General features: G+C 38.2%; 1 protein-coding gene across 1 annotated transcript in view; it reads left to right on the top strand.

Annotated features, from left to right (window-relative positions):
* RET (ret proto-oncogene) overlaps positions 1 to 22505 on the top strand; it is an 87368-nt gene that overhangs the window by 46437 nt on the left and 18426 nt on the right. Inside the window, exons 4-14 of the mRNA XM_074830514.1 lie at positions 1313 to 1606; positions 2081 to 2322; positions 4034 to 4235; positions 4703 to 4902; positions 8470 to 8728; positions 9856 to 9981; positions 10859 to 10969; positions 14619 to 14738; positions 15944 to 16200; positions 17400 to 17547; positions 21361 to 21468. Of these exons, the coding sequence (XP_074686615.1) occupies positions 1313 to 1606; positions 2081 to 2322; positions 4034 to 4235; positions 4703 to 4902; positions 8470 to 8728; positions 9856 to 9981; positions 10859 to 10969; positions 14619 to 14738; positions 15944 to 16200; positions 17400 to 17547; positions 21361 to 21468 (2067 nt within the window). The remainder of the gene's footprint in view (positions 1 to 1312; positions 1607 to 2080; positions 2323 to 4033; positions 4236 to 4702; positions 4903 to 8469; positions 8729 to 9855; positions 9982 to 10858; positions 10970 to 14618; positions 14739 to 15943; positions 16201 to 17399; positions 17548 to 21360; positions 21469 to 22505) is intronic.

The following is a 22505-nucleotide window of genomic DNA, read 5'->3' as shown; positions in this document are numbered from 1 at the left end:
GATGCAAATTAAGCATCCACTGTGTTAATGCTGGGCGCTTAGTGCCCATACCAATGCAGTTAGATTAGTTCAAACTCTTATATAAAAGGTCCTCGAACTCTGGTTATATGAATTCATAAAGTACATTTGCATGTGACACCAACAGCTCTTGGAAGGAATGGTTAAGTGTACTCCTCTTCCTCTCTTGAGATTTGACTTTGTTAGAGAAGCTTACTGTTGAACTACAGAAATGAATTACCTCAGTTTTTTCCCCTTTTATGGTCTAGCAGTAAATTGGTTTTGGTGATTTTGATCTATGAGGAAATTAGTTATCATTAGATGGTGGAGGAGGAAATGGGTGAGGAGTTAATGGCATACTGCTGTGATCAGTTGCAGAAATTCTGCTGTTGGAGAGAGTCTGTAGTAACAGTCTTGAGTTTGTAAGAGCCATATATCAACACTGCCCTTTGACTTAGGTGCCTTGATGTTGAAATGTTCAACTTCAGACACTGCTTTATTTTGTAGTGCTGAGTGCTTGATATCTCACCACTTTTTCACTGCATTTTTAGTACTTAGGTTCATGAATATCAGTTATTTGTAACTGAACAAAGGAAGAACAGTTATACAGAACTTGAGAGCCTTGTTTTGTTCATATGGATAAAAGTCACCTAGAGCATCTTTTCAAGTGAATGAGATCTGTTACAGAGATACTATCATGCTGTCTGTAGTCAAACCAAGGTAATCAAAATAGTTAAGGCTTGAGGGGTGTATTAATAGATGCCACAGGTTGGTTTTAACTTCTATGTTATCTTTTAACCATGTCTTTATATTTCAAAATGATGAAGCAATTTGTCCTCTAAACATAAACAATTTGACCCATGTCCTCAACTGGTATAAACTACCAGAATGCTGTGACTTAAATGATAGTAGTTATGGGTCTGTCCTGAATATCTGTTGCCATTTCATGCACTCTTTTTCCCTGCTGCCACCCCACTCTGTTCTAGTCCCTCCAAAAACCAGTCTTATCAAAAAGCTTATTACTAATAGTGACCTGGTTTACGTCAGTGTCTTACAGAATGCTGATATCATTCTGTGAGGTTCTACAATGTAAAGTTGGTGCTAACACCTACAGTTTTTTGGCTTACTGGAGTGATTAAGATTTAAGGTCTTCCCACCAGCAGATGATGTATTGAAGAATTGTTTTATTACATAATAGAACTTATATGGTTGTTTGTGGAATAATGGACTAGAGTACAAAATGAGTAAAGAAATGTTGGCTTGTCTTCTGTAAAATATTTCTTCTGGTGTTGTTTTTGTTTTTTTTTTACTGAAGCTGTAGGAAACTGGATGCCATTATCAAAGGTGATGCTGTATGTCTTCCTTTCATCCCACCCTTTCCAAGAGAAGGAATGCGACTCTGCTATGCGCACCACGGTTTTCCTCTCTTTGATCAATGCTACTGCACCAGCTTGCAGTTCCCTGACAGCAAGGCAGCTTTGCTTCACAGAAATGGATCTCTCCTTTCACATCAAGGAGAATAAACCACCTGGCACATTTCATCAGCTCCAGTTACCCTCAGTTCATCATCTGTGTCAGAATCTCAGCATTTCCTACAAACTGCTGGCAGGTAAAACTGGAACTGAGCCACTCACGTACCAGTAATAGATGTAAACAGCAGCACTGTTAAGATCTCTGTAGTAGTAGATCCTCTAGATTGATTCTATAAAGGAAATTCTGTTGCAAATGTGAACTGAGACTGAAGATTTTTGCCTTTGAGATATACAGAGGGATGAGAAGTACTATCCCCTTCCCTAAAGAAAAGATTGCTTTTAGAAGTTTGCACCTGCTAAGAGCAGACTGGGAATATCCTGAGCTTTAAATTGTGCTGTTTCTAGACCATAGGATCTTCCTATCTATTCCATGTTTTTCACCTGCTCTAACATAACCCCACAACTTCCTTCTGTTTCACTTCTGAGAGTGCCTTTTATCATGCAGTCGTGATGTCCAAATGGATTTACTGGATTGCAAGAGAGTAATAAAGAAGAAAACTATCAGAGCCCTATAATGGGAAGTGATTGTCCCTATTTATACTGTTTTTCAGCTGAAGGTATGCCCTTTCGATACAATGAGAACACCACTGGTGTGAGTGTCACACAGCGCCTAGATCGAGAAGAGAGGGAGAGATATGAGCTGATTGCTAAATGTACCATGAGAGAGGGCTTCAGGGAAATGCAAGTTGAGGTGCCCTTCCTGGTGAATGTGTTAGATGAAGATGACTCTCCTCCCTTCCTTCCCAATGGCACTGATACAGCAGATGCTGTCGTGGAGTTCAACAGGAAAGAGGTAATGTTCTCCTTTATCTAGTCTCTGAAGTAGGAGTGCAGCAGTGGGAGACCTAATTGCTGGGAAGCACCATGCTCTGGGTAATGGATCTCAGCAAAGAGCACGTCACCACACCATACTCTGCAAACCCGTGATTGTAAAATGCTGAGTTTGTAGGATTCCTATTCAAGTTATATCTTATTCAGACCCTAAAAAAAAAAAGTTTGGGTGAGAAATTTAACAGTGTAAAGAAATGAGAGCAGTTCCTGAGGTCAACGAGGCTGTTGTCAGGATTGCTGTATCTCCCCATACTGAGCTCTGTTCTGTATTTGTTACAGGCTTCCTTCCCCCCAGGTGACTAAAACTGAGTGTTGTTAGAGCAAGTGTATGTGTGTATCCTTCCCATATATGCAAATCTATATAAGATACCAGAACTACATTCAGAACATTTATTAAGATGCTCTACCAGTAACAGAAAGTTTTAAGAAGCAGTTGCTTTCTGCAGACAAACACTGCATCTGCAAAGGTGTTAAAAGTTTCAGTGTCAGGCTGTTAAGGGAGAGCTCCAGGATCTTGCTTTAACGGTGCCCTTCCACTTTGACTTACCACGCCAAAGTGATCTTTCAAGAGGTCTGAACCCCTGGGTGTCTTAGTGTGTGCCCCCTGCCCATGTACACCCGTTGCTTCAGTGGAGAAGCATACAGGTGGCCTCTGGCTCTTCCACCAGAGCAACAGCCCTTTATAAATCAGTGGTATAGACAAAGCACTTCTGGGGCCTAAAAATGATGCATTTTTCGTGAGAGGACTTCTGTTTCCTAACAACAACATTTTTTTTGTAGTCAAATTCCCCTTCAAAGTACATTTTGCTCATATTTGTCTGAAAGGGAAAATAATTATTTTGGGAGTTTGCTGCCACCTGCTGACGAGAACAAGTGTTGACAAGACTCCTATGAACACATCCCATTTGCTTGGGCATAAAGTAATTCCTTTTTACTTTTGAAAATTTTGAGATTTGGGAGTTTCATTTAGCTCTGGATGATAGAAAGTGAACGTCTCATAAAACTGTTTTAAAGTAAAATATTCTCTTTGAAATTACATGCCTACATGCTCAGAACATAGTAACTTTCACTGACATTTTGCAGTGGAAAAAAAAGGCATTATATTTGGAAACTTTCAATCTTTTCTAGTAACTAAATGAACTTGAAAAAACAGAAATGCTAATAAAAATATTAAAGACCTTGTGGCTTCAGTGTCCAGGTAGAGAACAGCAATCTAGTAAACTAAGCAGAAGACAGACAACCCAGGTCACTTTGGTCATTTGCGTAATGAGTTTGCCCTGTCTGAATGTATTTCATGTCTTTTGAGTGCACCTATTACTTACATGCTTTTTTTGGTAGCATTGTAGAATAACATTGTTTTTAAAAAATGAAAAAATCAAAAGCTGTGCATGTACACTCATTTTCTATTTCAAAAGTTTAGCATTGTGTTTAGACATAGACTCCAATGATTATATGACAAGTCCGTTTTCACTGCCATCTTCTTCTGAGCTTCTAACTCAGATCCAAATAGGTGTGAAATAGTGGTAACCTGAAGCTTAAAGTGAATTTGAATGAAAGTGAGTTTGAATGAAAGTTGTAAGGTTTTATTTGACCAATATTTCAATCTCCCAAACCTGTATTGGAGGAAGAAAGCTTCAGGTCATTCAGCAATGTCATTTATTGTTTCCTTCTAGGGAACTGTTCTTGCAACGCTAACTGTGTATGATGCAGACACCACACCTATTTATCCCCTTGAAAGCAGCAGAAAGAAATACACAGGAACCATCGTTACTGATGATCCCTGGATAAGTGAAACATTTCGGGTAGAGCACATCTTTGATGAAATCCACTTCAGCCCAAATGGCAGCCAAGTGAGGGGAACTCGACATGAGTACAGTAAGGTCTCTTTCTTCAAATAAAGGAGAAGTTGCTTGTTAGTAATTGACCAATAAGCTCTCAAACTTTTCCAAGCATTTTGTAAATACTGAGCCAAAGAAAGCTGAGAAATTTAAAGTTAAGCAAATGCTGAGTTTTAAACATTTACTGAAAAAATGGAGTTTGTGCATCTCTGGGATAAGGGAGCGTATGGATGATGTTGTGTATAATGATAACCAAGAGGTTCTGATTGTAGGGTTCTCTGCATGGTAGGTAGAAGGGAAGAGGACCTCTCCAAACACTTTGAATGGCACAGAGCAGAACTCCATTAGGAGCATATTTTCATACTTAACTCACCTTCTGTTTCCAGTTTGGAATGAGTTTGATATGTATAATTTTGATATGTATAATTTTGTTGAGATTGCAGTATCAAAATATACATTTGCAGATATTGTTTTTTGGTAATAGACTAATCTCTTCCTTTTCAGAACTGGTACTGAATAAAAGTATTTCAGTCACAGAGCATCGTTCCTTCCAGTTGGATGTCTTGGTGAATGACACAGAATTTCATGGCCCAGAAAGATCAGTGATGCTTCATTTCAATGTCTCCATCCTCCCTGTCAGCATTCAGTTTCCAAACATGACTTACCAGTTCCCAGTGAACAGAAATGCTGAACGCTTTGCACAAGTAAGAACTGTGTTAATTATACTTTCACTCTCTGTTAGAGACAGAGCTTAGTAGATAGATCACTGGGGTGAGATGCTTTAAAGCTTTGGGTTTAACTCTTTTAAGTAGAATCAATGAAAAATGTGGTATCAATATGATTGTTGCTGGATGCAGTGGGTAGCAGGTAGACTGGACACTAGCTCTCCCATCACATAAAAACAGAGGAGGGGCCACACATGGAAGTATTAATAGAGAGAAATAACATGTATTATAGACAGGAGGACTTGCAACCATGAGTGGCTTAGGCATAAATAACTGGAAGAATATCAAGGGCAAAAAAAGAAATTTGTCCCAGCTATTGGAGTCCAAGCTCTGCATATTCCAGTATGTTAATGGCTTTTCTCTAGATAATGGCTACTTAGTAATTAATGTGTTTCCTAATTTAACCCTCATTTTAGCTTAATCACCACTATTGCCATTAATAATGGCTTCCAGAAACAGCTTCTAACAGGTTGACATTAATCAGGTGAAAATTACAATGTAATTCCTATGGAACATGTACATTAATAAGGAACCAGTTCAATATAATTTATGTTATGAAAGTGAATATTAAAAACATCAGTGATGAGCCATTTTGGGAGAGCTGCTGGAAAATATACCTCATAACTAAATAAAGCTGTAAAACTGCCACTGTGTTTGTAGCAGAGAGGAGGACTGAGAGTAAAATATGATCATCCCAATTGCAGAGAAAACCAACTCATTAGAAGAATTCTAAGGAAGAATTCAGATTGCATGTTCTTCTCTCCAATCTGATGAAATGCACTGTGGCTTGATAGCTCTTCAAAGTACAGAACAGGTCTTGGAAGTATATAGTTTTCTAGTTCCAGAATGCAAAATTAAAAAAAGCAACCCACCAGTTAACTTTTAAAGCTGCTGGTTTTACATGTTGTTAGGACAGTCAAACATCTGAAAGGGAATTTTAGGGTGTCTGGAAACAATGGTGCTTCCCACTAACTGTGCCTTTTCACTGGGTGGCAGTAGTAGCAGGGAAAACTGTTCCTGTCAAGAACAACTCCAAGTCGGTGGGAGGAGATGTTTCTTTGTGCTGCCTAAACACAAATTCACAAAGAGATTTTGTTCTGATTCTCAACCAGCAAAGTGCAAAACTCATCCTGGCTTTGGAAATGATATTCTCAATCAGTTAAAGTGACATCCACTTACTTCCAAGACTGGGTTTGAATTTACAGTGTGCTCGGCTGGGAGCACAAGTCAATGTAAGCAGCTTAGTCCCCAGCACTTCACATTATTAAAGTCGTCTGCATAATTAGCTGTGATGTGCCAGAGCACCGAGGAAAAGTACTGGGCCAAATCAATATGAAGGCTGAACTGTCTGTTGCCCTAAGGAAAACACAAGAGCGTGAAGAAATGATTAACTGCTGGGCTGATGCCATTTGTCTATTTGAACAGCTAAATGAATTGAATAACAGAAGCATGGCCTGATGGTACAGGCTTGCCCAGTGGCATTTAACTTATCAAAGGACTTAAAGCTCTATTGATATTTACTGAGGCAAATGATGAATAACATTGGCTGAGATTTTTAGCGAGGTTATATGTCCAAATGTCCCTAGAATTCAGTGAAGAGGAACATTATCATTATCCAGACTTTATTAAACTCTGGAGCTCAAAAGATGGATTTTTCTGTTCCTATTTCTGATAATGGTATTTCTGTGTTAACTATTGAGAGTCTTGCAAAATGCACCTGTGTAGGTTCCTCCTCTGTATGTTGGTGTTAATCCTGATTACCAGGCTATTTTTCACCTCCTCATGAGAAAGAGGAACTGTCTGCTTCTACCTCCTTCCCCTGGGACTGTGCTATGCTGCATCTGGGAGCTGTGCTGACTCCAGAACCTGCAGTGCATAGCAAAGTGGCAAGCTTGAGCTTTCCCGAGTGGAATCGGGCAAAAAGAGGAAGACTATCTTTCTTGTAGAAATTTCTTGAGGGGGGTCATTTTTAGCTTCTCCTCAAATTATACAGAGAAAACCAAAGTGGCCCATGCTCTATTCTGAGGATAATCTTCTCTTCAGGGACCCTGAATTTATGGTGTCTACTCCATCCCCTTTGCAGGAAATTTCAGTTGATCAAAAAAGTGCCTGGAAGAAGCAGTTATGAGAAACCAGGCAGAAAGGACAGTTTAGTCTCTATAAAGGTTAATGCCATGGAACATCGTTATGTTCTCCCACTGCCCCAAAGAAACAGCATCTAAGCAGTTGCAAAACACTGACAGTTACAATGCAGCACCAAAGCTAAGATGACGTGGTTCTGGAAAGGACCTGTCTAGACCTTGTGTCTAGACAGAGTTTATGAACAGTTGAAGTCTTGTCTTTACTTATTTTTCTTCTTGCCAGTCCCAGCATGCTGTGGAGAGGATATGGAGTGGAAGAAATGGCCTAGCTTCTGATTGCTTTAATAGTCTTTGTACTTTATACTGCCACCATAAAAACCCAACAAAAATGGTGCTAAATGACCAGTCAGTGATGTAAATGGGAATAAATTAGATGAAGTGGGACTATCCTATGACAAAGTCTGCTTCTAGGACTGCAAAAGCTCTTCTCTGACTTTAAATAGTCCAAGTTCATAGGAAGAGGTTCTAGTACAAAAAAACTTTTTTTTTTCTTTTTTTAACATTCTTTAATAGGAATGCTTAAACCAAGATACACAGATATGCTTTTACCAGCAGTGGTGTTACCTGAAAACACATCTTAACTGCAGTATTTGAAAAGAATCCATCACCAAGTTCCCTTCAATAACACCCCACCCTTCACATTGTGGTTTTCCCTGCAAGGAAAGCCAATGCCTCTGGGCCTGATCCGAATCCCACTCTTGTAAATGGAAAAACCAAAGTGAGGATTGGATCAGTTCCTATAGGAGCTGGACAGGAGACAGGGCTTTACATTCCTGTGCTTTTTAGATAAATTATTTCAGACTGAAGAGTGCTCTAGCATAGATGTTCTGGCAGGCAGAAGTTAAAATATGGCAAACCAACATATTTTCATTTTTAGATGAGAATGTTTTTAAAAATTGCATATGGGAAACAATGAGGTTCTTATTCCTTTTAAGGCTTTCAGAGAACTCTGCTGGCCAGAAACTTTTTGACTATAATATTATGAAAATTATGTATTAGCAATTTCTGTCTTTTTTGAAAAGAGGCTGAGCTTTGTTCACGCTGAGCTCTTTGCTTTCTCAAGCAAGACCAAAGTCTTTCTCACTGATCATCTGGGGCAGAGCAGGGACTGAACTCAGAGTTTCCCAAATCACAGGGTCTTCACTGAACACTGCTGACCATCAGCAGTAGGCACTAAATATCGCTGAATCTCTGAGTCAAGGCTTTTTGCATTTCCACTGCTGCCCTGAAGACAGTACTGCATTGGTAGTAAAATATCAAATCTGTAAACACAAGATAAATGCTGAACTCTGCAAGGTGTAATATGCTCAATTTTCTTTCACATATTTTTGGGAAGCACAGAATATTTTTGATGTATAGTTTTGTTTCTGTTGTCTGTGATTTCTTTGTTGGTGTTTGAGCCTAGATAGGAAAAATCTGCATTGAAAACTGTATGAAATTCCGTGGTGTGAACATCACCTACAAGTTACTGTCCCCCAACGGAAGCTGCTATCCTGTCAGCATACTTCAAGGTCGAGAAGACAAATATGGAAGCCTTTATGTGAATGATTCCTCTGTGCTGCACAGACCCGAATGCAAGGAAATACAATACACTATTCAAGCTACAGACAAGCAGAGCAGGAAACATACTAAAACCTTCCTCACTATTGTATTGGAAGGAACTTGTAAGTGCCTGAGTCAATTAGAACTATTTACTTATTTACAAGTGTTACTGGTATTAGGTGATGCCTTAGTAGGGTGATTTATAAACTGATGACATTAAGAATGAAAATGAGTCTGAGCTACAAGATACAGATCGCAAAGTTTGCATTTTGAGTTCTAATTCAGACCTGCCTGTAGCAGATATTTGTTTGAAGAACTAACACACAGAAAGGTGGTGTATCCTATGCAATTCCTAATGTTCATTATGACATTTTATTTAGAAGAATCTGTTTTGTGTGTCTGTGTGACATTTATTTTGTATTTCACATATTCCTACAGAAGAAGAAAAAAAGTGTGTGAAACCACACACTCTGGCTTAAGTGTATTTATTCAATCATCTTTCTCCCCACTTCTCTCCCCAACTTTTCATTTTTTTAAAAAATTTTTGCTTAACATTCACGTAGCAATTTCACTGACTTCATTTCACTGAAAAGTTCATAAGGGCAGAATGTTCTTCTATACCAGCCACAGCAGAGGAGGATTACACTGGAAACAGAATAATTTCTCTCCAAACCATATCACACTTTATGCAAAACCTTACAACTCTTCCTGATAATTGCCTCTGTTCCCTTCTATCATATCAGAACTCCTATGCCAAGAGTGAATGGGTTGAGGAAGAAGAAACAAAAGCCTGCAGTGAACTTTTCTTTTTTGTAAGAGCCTTGTGCTGTCTGAAATCACACATTTCTAGCTGGTGCTCTTTGGGCTACTACTGCATTAGCCCAAGTACTAAGTGTTTTCCCTTAATTAAAAGTTTTGTATGAAGCTATAAGTATTTATGATCTCCGTTTTTCTATTATCAGTATGTGAGCACATTTCTACAGTTATAGGCATTGACAGTGTGCTATCAAGCAAAGATAACCATGCCATCATGATCTTGCTGTTTACCTTTTATTTCACAGAAGGTAAACACCTGGAATATAATTGTTATCTAAGTCTACTGGTAGCTGGGTCAGCCAGTGTTCAGTCTTTCACTTCTTTCTTCATCTTTCTTTCTTTCCTATCGACTTTTTTTTTTCTGATTTGAGCTGACTTGCTTGTGTATTCATCTCCCTTGTCCTGAACTGACAGCAAACACTTTTCCCAACAGTTTTAAAAAAAGAAGAGGACTGCCCTGACTCTTGTGCTGTGAGTAAGCACCATGCTGAATGTGAAGAGTGTGGTGGCCTGGGAGTGCTAACAGGAAGATGCCAGTGGAGACAGGGGAGTGGAAAAGGTACATTTCTGTTGTGTGAAATCAAGATTCTGTTCAGTTGTAATTGTGCATTTGACTTCCATAGATATAAACTGATTTATTCTGGCTGGACAACATGGTATAGTAAACTACACAAAAGTTGGGGCTAAAAAAAGTAATCATGATACTCAAATGAAACATGCACTAGGAAGGAAAATGAGGTTAACCTGGAATGGTCATTCTTGATCTTGTCCCTGGTGATGTTGAACACGATACGTAAAACACCAGGTAGTGAACTGGGTTTGCAGCAGTGTAACTGGAACAGGTGACTTATGGCTTGCAAGATAATCTCTGCGACCATGAATTGAGTCTGAACGTACCAATGAGCCTCTGAGCAGGTAAGCCCCGGCAGACAGTAAGCACAGCAGCAATGTCTCTGTTGTCTCTGTTTTCTGTGGTCTGTAGCACAGATCTGATGGGTGACCCTCCCAGAACAATGCTGCTGTGCTGATGCTTTATACCTTCAAACTGCATGAGTATCACAAATTCTCTTCGACTACTTGTAATTTTCATGTTCAAGTATGTGTGAAATTGTGTGGAGACATCCTTAGTTGTGAAAGCCACTCTTCAGTCTCAAAATGGTCTACTAGCCCTTTTTCAAGTAATTGTAACTGCAAATGACGTGCACAAAGGCTGTCAAAAGCAGAAAACATGGTGAAAAATGTATTTCTTCGAGTTGCTTTTAGCTGTTTGTTGTCTTGCCTGTTACTTTAACAGATGATATTTATATTCATAGATGTTTATTTTAAGAAGCGAAGTAACCTGTGCTTTGGTGTGTCAGCATGCACTGAGAAGATGCAATAAGCTTTCCTTCAGAGTCTCATGGTATTGGTGCAGCTGTCTGTTTCTTTGTTTGCAGGGATCACCACAAACTATTCCACATGCACCCCAAGTATCAAGACTTGTCCGGATGGCATCTGTGATGTGATTGAGAGCAAAGATCCAGCTGTGTGCCCCCAAGACTGCACAAGTACGGAAAGTTCCACTTTCTTGATCCCAGATACCTTTACAAGCTGAACATACTTAGCATCTCTGCATTGTCATACCCACATTTGAATCATACAAGAGTTCTTTCTTAAGCCTTAAGACAAGCTTATGATAGAAAGATAAGGTTTTCTCAGTAATTCTCATTCTGCTCCCCCTGTTAAATTGCAGATAGTGGTTTTCACTATTTGCTGAAATAGGTACAGTTTTTAGGCAAGTTAATGCCCGAATTCTAAACTTCAACACACTATGATAGAAACCATGCCTATTTGAACTCCAATTTAAATAAGAAAAAAACAAATTTAAATTTAAAATAAACATGTTTATAGAAGATTATTTGGGGAAATGCGCCTGGCCTTATTTGACAGGGGACCATCAAAACGATCCAATGTCCTAGCTATTTGAAGATAAAGACAGAGATTCATATGAACAGCATTTATGAAGGAAGAACTGAAATTGGTTTCTCTTAAACACATCTTTCTACATTCCACTCATATATCTGCTTATACCTGCAAGTTCACAAATCACCCTGAAGATACAAGAAAAACAGTGTATTGCACTTGAGCAATTTCAGTCTTCTATAAGATGGTAATTTTGAAGTGGAACTTTTTATCTATCAATATCTAATTCAGGAATAAAGACATAGATGTTTCTTGAATAGTATTCTTCTGGCTCGGACATTGTATACTCCAAGTTTATATTTTAAAATGGAGTCTTAGAGGAACTAGCATTTTCTTACATGAATGAGGCATCTTTGTGTTTCATACATGCAAGAATGAGATTGTGTATTGTAAATGACTTCTATTGTAAAGATAATTATTTCACTAGACTGCATAAAAACAATCCTTAAAGTGGCAGAAATGCTTGAAGTGAATGCAAGTAACTTCTCTAATCATCTGAAAAGAATTCTTTATTGGAAGTAACCACAATCAGTTGTCATTCTAAAAGTGGAAATATTTGTGCCAGAGGCTGCAATGCTAAAACATGTAATGTGCAACATATGCAGCATCAGATGTTTTGCTCGACAGAAGCCTGAAAGAAATACTGTCTTATTAGATAATAGAAGCAGGCAAGTAAGACAAGCTTTCAAGATGTTATGTATGCCTTTTTAATGCCTGAGTTGCATAATTTTATACATGATTTGATGCAATTCAGAACCTGCGCTGGTGCTCAAAAGCAGTATATTTACAGACAAAGAAATGAGTGTGTGTTGAGAGCTCAGAAGTGCAGGAGTACCGTTATATCAGCTTCTCCTGGCAGGGGACATTTCTTTGGGAATGGCAAGCAATAAATAGAAAGCTCCAGATGCATTAAGATCAAGGATATTCTTTAAGTACAGACAGTTGCTAAAATACTTATTTTTCTAATTCTTTATAATGGTTATGTACTTGAGTCCCAAAACTGCTTTCTCACACTAACACTACGAATATTACATTCTGGGGCACTCAGCTGAAACAACTGCTGCTGTGACTGTGCCTGTCAAATAGGGGCAACCTAATTGCATTCTAAGCAAGAGACTTTCTTGTAGTAACTACTTCAAGGCTGGTTGCAGTGTGTGAATATGTCTAAACATAAATGTTCAGTAGATCAGTGAATGACTGATCTTTGTAAGTTCCTCTGAACTTGTCTTTGATAATGAAAAAAAACATTAGTGCCTAGGCTTCTCCCCTGCTTTGGATGTCTTTGTTTTCAGTGGTAGTCTTTGGTTTTGTCCAAGAACCAGTGTTTTTACTTTATGAATTTCTGGAGTTTTCTCCATGGTGTGGGATAGGGCCACAGTTTTTCCTTTTTCCAAATGACCTTGAAGCAGAGAAAGCTCTTTCCCATCACAGGGCAACGGAAACGCCTGATGATTTAAAACAGGAGCATGTGAAACACCACACAATTCAAAACAATATTAATAACTCTTAGGATTCCCCTACCAGCAATGCATTGGTGAAAAATACATTTTTTGGGTCTCTGGAATGCATATAGGAAGCTCCATGTTTCCAATGTACACCTGCAGTGACAATATACTCCTTCTTTCCTTGCTGTGTAAAAACCCTTTGTCTTCAAATGCCTTGCTTGAGAACAGTTTAGATAGGACCTGCTCATCCCCTGCTTCCCCCTTCTTCCAGGTCCTCAAACATAGAGAGATATAGGTAAATACATATGATTTTTCTGAGACTAATGGAAACTTTACTTCATCACCTCTTCACAATTCAAAAACTTGGCTGGTGGGAGGATAATCAAGAATTTTTGGTAACACTGGTGCTTCTTCAAACAAGAAGCATCAGCTCAGAGAGCAGTAACTCAGCACTGCCTCTTCCAAAATGAACCAGCTGAGCTGCATACAATTTAGTAAGTCTCTAGAAAGATGGTCAAATTCTATTTTGCTTAAATACTCAGGTCCCCATTTCACTCCTTATAAAAAAGGATGTTTGCCTTTGCGTTGCCAAAAAATATCCTCTTCCTCAGTTCATGTTACACATCCAAAGAAATGGAAAAGAAACATTCACTCTACTGTCAACTTAGATGGGATGGAGGAAAATGAGTTGAAATAAAAAGAAGACTATACTGAAAAAAACTTATTCATCTTTTGAATCTCTTTATGGTTTAGCTGATTTTTCTGAAAGGCAGCTAAACTTGCAGAACTTGACTGGTTTCTGTCTATACAATGCTGTTTGTGATTAAAGGCAGTTTATAAATGAAAAATGTCACAACTAATGGTCATTTTCATAATATATGCAGAAAAAAGTTATTTACTTGGTAGTTGCAATTACTCTACGTGAAGAACTATTGCTTGAAATCAAGAGTAGCTCTCTATCAGTTTCTGCACTTTTTTCCTAATGATAAACAATGCATTTTTAGATAACGAAAGATTCATTTTTTTATCAGTTACATTTGGCACTTACTCTTAGTGCTTTCACTAGACTATCCTGTGGCCTTTTACAGATGTGATTAAGTACTGTTATCTCCATTTGACAATGGAACAAATAATATCTAGAACAGTAGACCTTGACTTTTCCAAGGTTAGAGGAAATTCAGAGCCAGGAATGGAACTCAAGTCTGTAGACTGCTGGTCTGTACCACTGGACTGTACATCAACTCATGAGTAAAAAAATACCTAAGACAATGGTGGAGAGAAACTAAAATAAGTGGACTAGAGAAGATGTTTTATGAAGAATTTTAAAATGTGAGGTGACCTCACTGATACAAAACTGTAACGCTTTATGAGGAAACTGAGTCAGGACAGCCAAGAGATCATCGTTTGATATAGATGTTTGGCATTAAATAATGGGATTCTATATAAGATTTTAAGGGGTACATGAAATTAGGAAAGTATCCCAGCTATGCAATTCAAAGAGATCTATTATATTTTTATTACAGATAAATTTTAATCCAGTCTATTCCATGATAGGAATAACTGCTAATCAGGGCTAATGTTCAAGCAGCCCAAGGTCCCGTCACTTCAGGATCTCAGACATTTCAGAATTTAGAGTCTCCCCTAATTCTCAGAAATCACTTTCATTATCTTTGCACTGTGCTGCTCAGTCAAATTTGAGATGCATACTAGGATAAACTCATGGAAAACTTTGAGCCTTATTTTTTTTAACTACATGTGAGAATCTTAGCTTCTGTCTGTATTTGATTAGGTGGAAACATTATTGGTGGTCATGGGAAAGGCATTGGAAATCTTGGAATTAAGTCGGGACATGGTATTTGTTACTGCTTCCCAAGACAGAACTGTTATTGTGAGAAAGATGATATCAAGGGTGAGTCTAAACATTATCTTCTGTTCTCATATTAATCTTTTCCTCTGTTTGTATCTACCATTTGTATATATATATACAATGATCTAAACTTGTGGGCATGTTAATAAGCTCTTTGGACAGACTGCTAATATAAAATTGATTATGAACTGGCACCTCAAAATTTCCAGAGGAGCTTGTTTCTAGCCATGGCTAAAGATTCTTTTTTATCCTTTACTACATGACAAACAGGTTGGTCATCCTTTGATTGCCAGCAGCATTTGCATTTCTGTGAGACTCACCTGGTATTTGCAAAACCATCTAGGAGAATTAGAATAATGACTTCTATTACTTTCAAGTAATTCCAGCTTTCTAATAATTTCTGAAAATCTTGGCTTTGAAACGTCAGAGATAGCCAGCACTCATTGTGTTAGGAGGAGTGGATTACTTTTTTAATTGACCTTTGCTTCAACAGAAAAGCTCTATGCAGTTTGAAACGGATTGATGGAGATTAAATAATGTTCTTTTAAATTGTTTTTATTATTTAAAGAAACTTAGTTTCCAAAGTAAGACACTAAAAGGGCTTCTGCAAAAGGAGAAATAGTAAATGTGGACAAAAAAAAATCCGTATTACTTTAGAAGTAGTGGTAGCATTAGGCAATGTTTTCAGAAATAATTATTTTGTTAAATACAAAGCAGAAATATTCTAAGTGTCCCTATAATCTAAAAAGATAAAGAGAAACATTGTTTGATACCTAACAATTGACATAATGAATTAAATTCACATTTGAAGACGATTTTATTTGATGGGTTGAATGGCTCTAACATAAACAGTTGTCCACAAGCAAAATCCAGTCATAAGTCTTCAGAGAGGTAAGTGGTATCAGAAGATCAATATATGGTAAACTGGGTCTTAAAAAAGAGTGTCAGGAGTAGCCTATGTCTGTAAAGATAAGGAACATGGGGTCAAGTGAGCCATCTTTACATTTACACAGGCAGTTAGACAAACAATTACCTGCTGATGTCCAAAATAAAAAAAAAATAATGGGTAGGTGCAGCGGGCATATTTGCAAGTTCTCAAATTTCATTGAGAATTAGCTGTTAAGTTTTCCTCTAGGTTTTTAAATGATTCTGAGTTCTGTTTCTGTCACACCTGTGTGCATTATATGCACTGCCAAATCAGAAGTAGGGGACAAGCAAAGTTCTAAGAAGCTCTTCTCGGTCCACAGAGCAACTATGTGATGACGTGTGCAAGACTGTGATAGCAGGGGCAGTGCTGCTGTCCTTCATCATCTCCGTGCTGCTTTCTTCCTATTTCATCCATCGTTATCACAAGAATTCTCCAAAGCCACCAATTGCCTCTGCAGAAATGACATTCCGGCGCCCAGCCCAGTCCTACCCTATCAGTTATTCTTCTACTAACGTCCGCCGGCCTTCTTTAGATTCCATGGAGAACCAGGTGTCTGTAGACACCTTTAAAATACCAGTAAGCCTGATGTCATTTTGCGTGCTCTTTTTTGATGTCTGTCTTGTTCCTAAAGAATGTTGTTTATGCATACAGAAAATGTTACAGAAATGTGATCTATTCATAGAAATACCCAACTCAAATAACTAAATCAGAAATCATATGTACAGGCAAGAACTGAAGATACTTAATGGGGAATTGGAAAAAGCATATAATGTACTCTATAAGGCCAGTATATTCTTCCACTTTTGTTATATTTTAATATACTGTAACATCTTAGGTCTAATTTGAGCTGATTTTTTTTCTAAATGTAACTCTTCATTTGACAGTAGTGTGGTTTTACTTTAACATTGTCCAGTTAAATACTAATAATCAGTAGGTTTGTAGTCTCTGTTATGAGCCATAGTACTGCGACAAGGGTAAGTTTAAGACAAAACTGCTGAGATCTGTTCCTGATAATACAGACTGTAGGTGTCAGGTGGATTGGGACTTTTACCCACATTTTAAGGATTTTTGCCTAGTCATACTATCATACCTTTAACCTAGTTTCTTCTGTGTTGAATCACATACTACCCAGGATGCCTGCCAGCTGGTGCATTTTCATGGACCAACATGGTAGAGAAACACTGTGACTTTATCTGACATATGTGGCAACATCAAGTCTATTTGACTGTTATATATTGAGGTCTTCACAGACCTTGTGTTCTGTTCGCTTTAATTTCTTGTCTGGTTTGTACATCTGTCATCATTTGGCAATCTTAGGGTCCAATAACACTAATTTCATAAGAGGAGGATTGTTGTCTCTGATGAATTCTTAAGGAAAAGCCTTATTCCGTGAGTAAAACTGATTTACTTCTCTGTGAAGTCCAAGGTCACATATTCATAGTTACTCTGAAAGCAAGTATTTATCCTGTATCACTTCATTTTTCATTTGTACCCAATTTCCCAGACCTGTAAATATGATCCATTATCCACAGACTACATGTACAGCCTGTTTTGGAGGTGTTTTCAAGGTAACGGAAAAAACACTTGCAAAATACCTAGAGATTTAGAAGCTTTTATAGGAATACACTGACCTTGATAGAGAGAGCAACCAAACGTTGTACACTAAAGTGTAGCTATTCCTGAAGAATGGTCTCCTATTGAATATTAATGCTTCTGGTGTAGCTAGCCACTCCTTTTCTTGCTTCAGCTCACAGAGTTCCTTTTCTCTCCTGCAGGAAGATCCAAAGTGGGAATTCCCTCGGAAGAACCTAGTTCTGGGCAAGACTCTGGGAGAAGGAGAATTTGGAAAGGTCGTCAAGGCAACAGCATTCCGACTCAAGGGAAGGGCTGGTTATACCACTGTAGCGGTGAAAATGTTAAAAGGTACATTCCCATCTGGGTCTGAAATGACTTGAAAACTATTTGTTGTAAACTCTGAATGGATTTTAAGAGAGGCTAGCACTAAAGTAAAAGGTCAGCTAAAAACAACCAGTGTCACAGCTTCTATTTCTTCCAGCATTCTGTTCTAACAGATTTCTGACTTTAGGAGCTAGCATCACATTGATCCAAATAAGTAATTTCCACAACTAGTTCTAGTTCATGATGTGCAAGGAGCCTCTGTCTTAAGATAGCAAATGTATTTAATTATTTTCGGCATTCATGGAAATATTGCAAGGGTTTGTTAAACCTTTCTGATTTTTTTTCTCTACTCAGTTTTCTTGACAGAGCTTTTTAAATAAATCATGTTATAATCATAGCAAGAGACAGAATAGACCTATTAAGTTACTTTTCTAATTGAGAATTCCATCTACTTTTATAGTAGGCCAATGGCATCCTGGCTTGCATCAGAAATAGCGTGGCCAGCAGGGACAGGGAAGTGATCTTACCCCTGTACTCAGCACTGGTGAGGCCGCACCTCGATTCCTGTGTTCAGTTTTGGGCCCCTCATTACTCGAGTGTGTCCAGAGAAGGGCAACGAAGCTGATGAAGGGTCTGGAGCACATGTCGTACGAGGAGCGGCTGAGGGAACTGGGGTTGTTTAGTCTGGAGAAGAGGAGGCTGAGGGGAGACCTCATCGCCCTCTACAACTACCTGAAAGGAGGTTGCAGAGAGCTGGGGATGAGTCTCTTGAACCAAGTAATAAACGATAGGAGAAGAGGTAATGGCCTCAAGTTGTGCCAGGGAAGGTTTAGACTGTATATTAGGAAGCATTTCTTTCCAGAACGGGTTGTTAGGCGTTGGAATGGGCTGCCCAGGGAGGTGGTGGAGTCCCCATCCCTGGAGGTGTTTAAGAGTAGAGTTGATATAGAGCTTAGTGATACGGTGTAGTTGGGAACGGTCAGTGTTAGGTTAATGGTTGGACTGGATGATCTTCAAGGTCTTTTCCAACCTAGACGATTCTGTGATACAGTTTCTGATCTGCTTTTCAATTACTAGGAGCTCTGCCAAACTGGCTTGAATAGCCCAGTGCTGTTTCCTAGTGTCTTCAATTTTCCCTAAGACTTTAAAGCTGGGGAAAACAAAGTATGCCTAGATAATGTTAAGGTGATGAGAACTTGAGCTCAACCATTCACTGCTGCTTATAATTAAAAACATGTCATTATAGGAAAATGTTATTACTATTTCTATTACATGCAAGTTGTTTTTTAAAAAACTATATCTTCTGCTGCTTGAGAGCCAAGATGCTGCATATTCCATCATTTTACCAAAGAAATAAATGCATTATCAAATGCGTGCCTGCACTGCAAGAGTTCAGTGGAGAATAGGTCATACGGAGGAGGTCTAGGAACTTTTTTCAGAAGTGAAGACTAGTTAACCATTACTTGTAATACTCAAGTAACAACTTGTATATCATTCTCAATAGAATAGTCTTAGCCATTATTTCATCTCATGTTTATTTGTGCACTTAATGTCACTGCTTTTTCTAGCACATTTTCATCAACAGCATGTGACTGAGTTAAGATTCCAAGGCATAGTGGTAAAAATGTTGCTTTTACTTGCAGATAATTTAACATTCAGCTTTCCCTAGTTATTGTGAAGGAAAGAATTGATAGAATTGATGATGTGAAGGAGTAAGCCTTTATTTTAAGCACCTTATCTTAACAAATTGATCTGACATTTACAGTAATACTTCAGGCTCTAACAAATCCCATTGTAATGTAAATTACATTGCAGATAGTCACCTGAAATTCCATTTTCCAACCTGACTGTGGGGAACATTTGTTATTCTGCAAATATTTACCTGTTGTTACCGGTTTAACTTTACTGTTAACACATGACAACTCAAGTATAAGAAATATTGTATTAGTCTACAGTGGTCTTTATAATGCTGTCAGGAAGTATAAAGGACAGTTATTTTGGATCAGGCCAATGTCACCCATTCTTTCCCTGTAACAGATGTAAAGGGGGTAATTTGTGCAAGTATTAGGGACTACACTGCCTGATCTTTAAAAGGGAATGTTATGTATACCAGTATAGTAGAGTGTATAGTATAGTGGATAAAGCCTCTTGCTTACTGCATAAAAGATACCTCTTCCCTGAGCTGTGTAGATGTGCACAATGTGTGGATAAGAACAGACCAGGGTAGGACTCCCCCTACTTTGTCAACTGGAGTTATGTACTGGGGAGGGAACAAGGAGCAGTAGGTAATTAGCTGAGCCAAAATAGTCTTGGAGGTATGGATGGAGGCTTAAAGGAACAGAGAGATAATTTTTTCAGCTCATTATTACCACTTCTTTCATATGAATTAAATCTGACCTCCTGCATGATACAAATGTTCTCATTACAATAAAATTAAAGGGGAAACCACCCAATATGTAAACAGACATTATTTGCAATTTGTAAAAACAAGGGGCATAAAGTTTCAGAGCTAATTGTCTCCATTTGTGCACCATCAAAGTTAGTTTTTCCAGCAGACATGTACATGGGGAACTTTGTTCTGTTCTTGCACATGCTACACAGTTCCAGAGCTAGAAAAATTGGAATTTCTCACAGGCCTTAAGTTGATGTTCATTTTTGTTTTACATATATGCATATTTTTTGTAGTCTCTATCAGTAGTGAGAGACCATCCAATATTGTACTCCCTGGTGTAGAAGTCTGAGTGAAAGTTCAGACTATAATATATCGCACGTACAGACATATAGTACTGATACAAACATATAGTAGAACAATATAAAAAATTATCATGACCAGGGCAAACTATTAGCACACCTATTTTAAATGGATATGTAAATAAATCCTTTGGTGCTTACAGCCCATATGGAAGAACATACTGTATGGTACCGAAGAGCAGAAGCTGCTCTTGTTTGTTATTAGCCTTAAGTAAAGGTGACTACCTACTTGTCAACTGCCCAGTAATGACACTCTGTAGGAACTATCCAGGGAGGTTCTGTGTGTCAGAGAGATTAAGCATGAGGTAGAAAAAGGGTTATCTCTGACCTATGGTGTCTGTATGACTAGGGATCTCCTTCAAGCCCCAGTGCGTTCAGAGAGATAGTCTGTTAGTCAGAAGAATTCTGCAAAACCAAAATGCTTGAAAGGCTAAGAAAGCTTCTAGGGGCTACTGTCATATGATTCCCACTGAAATTAGCAAAGTCTGCATACATGTCTCCCAGTAAAATCAACCCTGTACTGTACATTTCACTTCTGAACTCTTAAATCTGGATGTGTGCTACAAATGTAAAACAATAGATTAGTGGATTTTTACTCCATCAGAAAATGTATTGAGGAGGAGGAGGGCTATATCGTGGAATTTAACTGAGTCTTTTTTGTTTTATCAACATAAAATCTTGGCATTCCTATGCTTCTGAAGCTTCAATTCCACTGATTCACCCTAAAAAGTTGCTTTAGAACACTAGAAAAGGTCTGTAATAATTTCATAGCATCTGCAAGACATTACAGACTCTGGTCCTGATTCTTGGCTGACCTACTCTTTCTGTAGTCATTTGTATCAGGGCAGAGTGATGATTACAACAGGTTACCAAGCCAGAACAGCAGCAGTCCTGTTCATTTAGTTCTGATCTGAATGACTGCAGGACAGTGGAGATGGGGAAATTTCTCTCCTGTGGGGAAGTACGGAGTTTTCCAACCTCTTGCTAATTCCAGGAGAAATGGTTGATCTCATACTTCAGACAGTACATAGAGAACTCTTGAGTAATGCTTTCCTAACCACAACTGTGTTTGGACACTTTCTGCAGAAAATGCTTCCCAGAGTGAGCTGCGAGATCTACTTTCAGAGTTCAACCTTTTGAAACAGGTGAACCATCCTCATGTCATCAAACTCTATGGAGCCTGCAGTCAAGATGGTAAATATTAAATACTCATTATTAAGATGAAAATGTTAAGCAAGAAAATAAAGAGCAGTTCATTGATGGGTTTGGACCACTGTTTAATAATTGCTGAGCACCTTTTAAATTTGCTTCTGGCTGAAAAAATGAGGGACATGTAAGAAAAGCAGTGTTTGAAGGGAAGGGGAAATGCTAATTCAGTTTAACTAAATGTTCTTCATGTGGTTTTCTTCAATACACGTTTTGATTCTGAAGCTATTTTAAATTTAACCAATCTACTACCAATTCTCTTCCAATTAATATATATTTTCATATAATGTTGATGCTCAGTAAGTGTTTTCAAATATGAGTTATATTTAAAGTTCAGTGGAGTTTTTATTATTGTTGTTATTATTCATACTAAAATGATGCTTTGAGGCCTGAGCCAGGGAGTGAGATCTCCCTTTAAAAAAAAAAAAACCAAACCAAAACCCAAACAATAAAAAGACAATGACAGATACTTTTGTCAAAATATAGCTGGATAGTTAGATTGATACTCAGTTTTCCTCCTCTGCCACAAAACTACTGTCTCTGTCTTGTGAAATAGTTGCTAAAAGGTACAGTCACTGAAAGGTATATTTCAAGGGGGACAATTTTCAGACACATGTATTATAAACTGCCAGTGAAGCATATTTTCATTGTTGTGCATCAGGAAATGATCTGAATAATTTCTTCTGTTCATTTTAAATAAAGTTGCATGGCAATATCTACTTCCTTTTGCATCTGTAATTATGCAGCCTAAAAACACAGTATGCATGTTGCAACCCTGGGCAAAGGCCTGCCTTCTTTGCCCACCCAGTTCTGTTGCAAGTGGCACTTTTAGTAGTAGACAGAGAATGTAATTCAGGACAGAGTCATCTCTGAGTCCTTAGTAAGGCAATGAACCAGAGGAGCAGGATTTTTTTTTTTCTTTTCAGTACAATGTATTTTTGCATCCCAAAGGAAGTGAATTGTTTCTGAGTCACAGGCTTTTAATAAATATCAAATTAATTCATTAGCGTATGAGGTGGGAGGAC

This window comes from Strix aluco, chromosome 7 (assembly GCF_031877795.1).
Source record: "Strix aluco isolate bStrAlu1 chromosome 7, bStrAlu1.hap1, whole genome shotgun sequence".
In the NCBI taxonomy this organism is placed as follows: Eukaryota; Metazoa; Chordata; class Aves; order Strigiformes; family Strigidae; genus Strix; species Strix aluco.
Note: the sequence above shows the minus strand (reverse complement) of the source record. Positions and strands in the feature narration are given on the sequence as shown.